The sequence below is a fragment of the Loa loa genome (genome assembly GCF_000183805.2).
Source record: "Loa loa unplaced genomic scaffold supercont3.87, whole genome shotgun sequence".
In the NCBI taxonomy this organism is placed as follows: Eukaryota; Metazoa; Nematoda; class Chromadorea; order Rhabditida; family Onchocercidae; genus Loa; species Loa loa.
In genome coordinates this window covers 146,186-151,958 of record NW_018108267.1, presented here as the reverse complement: position 1 = coordinate 151,958, position 5,773 = coordinate 146,186, and the positions used below count along the sequence as shown (strand labels likewise).

Sequence of the window (5,773 nt, the reverse complement as noted above, 5' to 3'; positions counted from 1 at the left end):
ATATAGGAGGACAAATTGCGCCACTCTCTGATCTTTCATTACTTATCTCATTGACTTTTCTGATATATAGGAGGACAAATTGCGCCACTCTCTGATCTTTCATTACTTATCTCATTGATTTTTCTGATATATAGGAAGTAATTTAAGTTAGACAAAAACCAACCACAATTGTGACCACTTTAAGGGTTTTTTTTTGTCCTGCTATATCTAAATTTTTTCGAGTATGTTCGGCAATCGTTCGATTTGCAAAAAATCCAAGGCCTTGCTTCCAAACCATTAACTTAACAAATCAATAATTTGGACAGTTATAAATAATAAAATAAATGTTATCAAATTAATAAATATAAAATGATGAAATTTATCTTTAACAGGAATTTACCTCTTTCCGGTTAAAAGCAGATTTAATACTGGATACTAAATCAATCACTGTAACATCGTAATTCTTACGGATTCCGAAACGATCGAATTCAATGCGTCCGGACAAAGTATCATCATACGAATCTAATTTTAACTGTAATTTTTGCCTTTTTTTTTTTTGAATAGAATGACTAAATTTCTTTGTCATCTTTTAGCATAATAAAACTGTTAAATGTTCATAAATAAATTATCATGCTAAATTAGATCATTATATATACTTACGCCACGTAAAGCTCGTGCTAATACTTGTCCATGTTCAAAAGTTGTAAATGGACGATGTGGATTATCCAGATCCATACTTGGATGACAGTATATACCGGGATATCCTCGATTGTACAATTGACCATGTCGAAAGTTATGTCGGAATAACGAATCATTACGACGTAAAACAGTTGCAAAAAGTGCTCGAAGAACTAGCACTGCATCATGTACAAATATTGGTTTAATCTGTAATTAGTAATTTTATCATTTTAATAAAATAAAAGTATTGTTTGACAAAATGAAATAGATGACCTCATTATCGATGTCAACTTTTTCCGTCTTCAATACAGCATTTTTCAAATTATTGTATTCCTTTGCTTCACGATTTATTATTTGAAATCCGGAAATGTTAATATTTCCATTTTGAAACATTTCCACATCATAATTTGAAAAATCCTATAAAATAAATCTAATTATTTTCCTTTTCATTGCAATATTTATTCGTAATTTTGATTTCAAATAGTATTGAAATTTAAAGAAATGAAATGAATTACATAATTTCCAACAATATAATGATATTCTAATTGACTAAATTGAGTAGCTCGTATAGCAGCCAAGAATTTCCTCTGACGATATGAGGAATCAGCATCTACAACGATATATCTAAAATAAAAATTATTGCATAAAATTATAATTTAAATTTGGCGGTAATTGTTCTCTTGCAGAGAATGTTAGAAATGTTATTTATTTGTTTACTAAAACATTTAACAATTAACAAATAGTTTTTCTACGATAGTATTAATTATATTTTGGGATTTATTTAGCAAATTATTCTTTTATATAAAAGGAAAAAGAAAAAGAAAAAGGGAGGAAGTTTATGAAAAGTAATCATTGAAAATTCATATTGGAATTTTATTATATTTTCAATTATGTAATAAATATGATTAATTCAAATATAAAATGAAATTTCCTTAAGGAATTAAAATTTATTTCAAATTATGAAATTGCTTATTTGCATTTTTTACAAATAGAAAAAAAAGAATGCATATTTAATCATGAAAAAGTTACTTGATTGAATTACTCATCAATCGATTCGTATTTAATTTTCGGAAGAATTCTATAAAATCATTTTCATTTTGTGGCATTCGAATCATTTCTGCTGATATGGAAGCATTACTTTTGCGATGTAAATAGTAATAAATCCATTGGAAATTGATTACTGCTAAAATTATAATTCATATGAAAGCAATTTTGAGTTTATCAAAATGTATAGTTGGTTAAAAAGGAAAAAATACGCATAAATCCCTTTTTTAATTAATTTAAAATATTGCTTATTTTAATTGATCTTTTAAATGGTATACATATTAAAATTTAATCAATTAATTTAATTATAACTAAGTTCTTCGTTTTTCTTTAATTCTTTCAGTTTAAAATTTCAAATAAGATTAATTTATTTTAGCTTAAGCAATAAATTTTTTGTAATATTAAGCATATTATTAGCAGTTTTATTACGATAAAAAGGAAAAAGATACAATTTTTGCCATCATGAAGAAAGATAAATGACGGCCATTGCTTGTATAAAATTAAATCAGCTATCAATTCTGCTGTTGGCGGACGAATACTCACTTGAAAACTGCAAATTTAAATTTATTCAAATGCTCTAATAGTTTCTTCACTAAATTAAATTCTGATGTAAAATTTGGAAAATTTATACCAAAAATATTCCCACTGTTTCATTTTTCCCGATATTACTATTGAAATTTCCACGTATTTCAACAAATGAATTCAATTTATTAAATTCAATTTCATTATTTTGAGCGATAAAAAACAAATATCATGTTTGAGAAGCATTAATAACAAAAATAATCACATTATATTTAGGAGTTACACTGAAATTTTTCATAAATTTCAATTCTTTTTTAATTTTCTATCCTCGTCAACTTCTATGTCAACTTTCATAAATTAAGTTTATTTATAAGTTCTGATTTTAAATTACAGTTCTGCTATTACTTAAGGCAAAATAATTAATAGCTAGCATTAAAATTAGCGAAAGTAGCCCTCATATATTTAATTTGTTAGATTTAATTGCATATCTCTCAGGTTTTTCTTTTTTCTTTTCAACTTTGTTAACAATGTATTCAATTATTATTATTTTTTTTTTGCAACATTTTGGCCTATCTATGCAAGAAAAGTTAATTTTTTATTTAAAAAATATAATTTCATTCTCTAATAATTATTATTACAATGAAATTTATAAAATTTAACTTTAAAACTTTATCGTCCAATTTTTTTTTATTAAAATGAAATTTAACATTTTTCTGGAATGTTCAAGCAAACTATGAGAATACACTATCATCAAATTGTTAATCATGTCGAGCAGTAAAAGATGGCTACTATCATTTAGACATTTCCATTTAACACTATAATTAATGTCTAATTTAAAAAAATGGATCATATGAACAGTGAGCCAAGTTCAATGATAAAATATCCTGGGTAATTAATTAAACAGTTTGTAATTAAAAAAAAAAGCGATGAAGATTTAAAATATTTCAGTAAATGTATTAAATCACCAAAAATGATACATTTAACAAATAATAACTAACAAATTACGAGGCTCCTCAGCTGGAAGTATTGGTGACAAATCCCAGTTTACCAATGGTACTTCCATATTCTCAGTCATTGCCAAGAACGCCTCATACGGTTTACCCATATTGCCACACATTACTGCCATTGCGCCCACTTTTAAATCATTGCATACTGTAAGATAAACATTTTTTACATTCCGGAAATTGATTAAATATTCTTTTTTTTTTTCTTTTTTAGCTCAAACATATTAAAAGATAAGGGAGAAGGTGACATCGAATAGGTGACATGTGAATTACTGTTAAGATTTATTCCAGAAAAGAACAAGCCTTCACGTTGATCAATCTCAGTCTTATTAATTTGTAGAATTTTAATGAAGATAATCTACCGGTATTCATCAAATTCCATGTATCAATTTCTTCGGTATGCAATTGACGATTGGAAAATGAAAATTTAAACGGATTATTTTTATCATTGTTATGTATCATTTCGCCTTCTTGTATTGTTTGCATAATACCTTTATCTTCTTCATCCGGTTGAATGTAAGTTTCTGGAAAGAAATTTGACCTATGACTTTGGTAATTAATTTGACACGCTTTTTTATTAATTAAAATTCTTGCATAAATATGATAATTTATGCATAATACCTCCTAATTTGTTATCAAAAATTGTATAAAGTTTAATTATTTATTAGATGAAGCTTTTTTTTCTCTCTCTCTCTCTCTCTTTAATAATTTCTACTGTAATGGGAATAATACATTAGCGATTATTTTCTTAGGAAACGGAATTGTTGCCGTAAATGATTCGAAAAAAAAAAAGAAAAAACATACTAATTGGTATTTTAGATGGATATCCAAATAGGAGTAAAAAAATATGTGAAAAAAGAATTTGGGACAATAATAGCGAGGTATTTTTCATTGTATTTTAAATAACATCCTGAAATATCAATTATATGACGAAATGAATTTATTAAAAGTAAAACTTAAAATTGAAATTAGAAAGTTTGTAAGTGTAATCAATATGTATATGTACATATATGCAAATATTTTGAAATTGAAGTTTAAATTTGTTAAAAATTTGATTAAAGAAGGACAAATACGAATAATGAAGTGAGATAAGATCGAAGATCACTAAGATTTTTTTTGAAATTGAATGAACAATTTTTGCAATCAAATCATAAACTTTGCTTGATAATCGAATACCACCCAAAAAAATATGTAATACCCACTCCAAATCCATCAAGAATTACCAGAATAACCAGAATCATTCAGTACAGGTGAGTGTTTCTATGTTATATCTAACTGTTTCGAAGCTTTTTTTTTCTTTTTATTTTTGATAAGTTAAAATGCAAATGTTAAAAGTTGAAATGGCCAAATTAAGAAATAACAATTAGAAATATGAATACTTTCATTGCTAGGCATATTTTAAATTTTGATTTTTTTCTAACAAATTTTTACTATAAAATCGAATTTTTGCAATAATTTCAGCTTTTCAAATTCATTAAAAATTTATCGAAATTCAAAGTTTGATTGCCTTTAAGGCTAAAGAAAAAAAAATTTCTGTTTAGAAACAATGAGACAAAAGTAAAGGCTTAATTTATTGGTTAGTATGAATATTTCTGATAAGATCACATATTTTAGCTTAATTTATTGATTAGTATGGATATTTCTGATAAGATTACATATTTTAGCTTACTTTAACAGACCTTATTATGCAATCAAAAATCTAAGAAGGAAAAAATGGCACAAATAGTATATTACTGTTTATTTGGCCAAGAATTGCTTTAGCCAGGCCATTGGCAAAGGAATCAATTAAACAAATAGCAGTAATTGGTGGAGCTTGTAAAGAAGGAATTAATGATAAAAAGTGCTGCTGTGGATCTTTTCAACTAATTTAAAAATGATTAAAATAAAGAAGCTGTTTTTTTTTGGCTGAAAGATGGTTGTACACAACAATGGGCAAAGGAAAATTGAAACAGCCAAGACTAGGCTGAACAAATATGTTGAATGACAAGTATACAATTTGTTTCAGAAATTTAAATTTGAAATAAAAGGAATTGAATCTGATGCTTACATCACTAACGACGATTATGAACTCAAATCATCCTTTTAAAATAACACAGAAAAAGAAGATAAGTCCTGTTCACTTAGGTTCCAAAAGAATGTTTGGCCCTCCAGAGGCACTAGGCTTTTTCCTCTCTTTTTTTGTTCATTTTTTTTTCAATTTTAAGATTGAATTCATTTTATAATTCATGAGGAAATTTCCAACCGTTCAGAAAAGCTTGTATCAAAGATATTTCTTTCTTAATGATTCATTCTTCTCAATCTAAAGGAATTATTAAGTTACTTGATCTGACCTCTGACCTCTCTATTCCTGATGATTTGTGATTGAGCCGAATTTTAAAAGTGAATAGAATCTTGGACTAGCAAAAATAGATATTTGATTACAAACCAGATTGTGGATGATTATAAAGCAAAGATCATGAAGTGTTCCTTCCTGCTCAATCCTTTTTCTTATTTACATTTTTTCTTTTTTTTTTTTTTTTTTGATATTATGTTAAACTATTTTATTT

The 5,773-nt window shown here is 26.1% G+C and overlaps 1 protein-coding gene across 1 annotated transcript in view; it reads right to left on the bottom strand.

Annotated features, from left to right (window-relative positions):
* Positions 1-3,349, bottom strand: part of LOAG_17529 (glutamate receptor 1) — a gene marked incomplete at both ends in the record, with an annotated part of 8,420 nt that extends 5,071 nt beyond the window's left edge. The window contains 8 exons of the mRNA XM_020450190.1: positions 164-280; positions 380-511; positions 640-864; positions 931-1,074; positions 1,173-1,281; positions 1,687-1,840; positions 2,151-2,251; positions 3,222-3,349. Coding sequence (XP_020306174.1) covers positions 164-280; positions 380-511; positions 640-864; positions 931-1,074; positions 1,173-1,281; positions 1,687-1,840; positions 2,151-2,251; positions 3,222-3,349 — 1,110 coding nt within the window. The remainder of the gene's footprint in view (positions 1-163; positions 281-379; positions 512-639; positions 865-930; positions 1,075-1,172; positions 1,282-1,686; positions 1,841-2,150; positions 2,252-3,221) is intronic.
* Between the last annotated feature and the right edge of the window lie 2,424 nt (positions 3,350-5,773).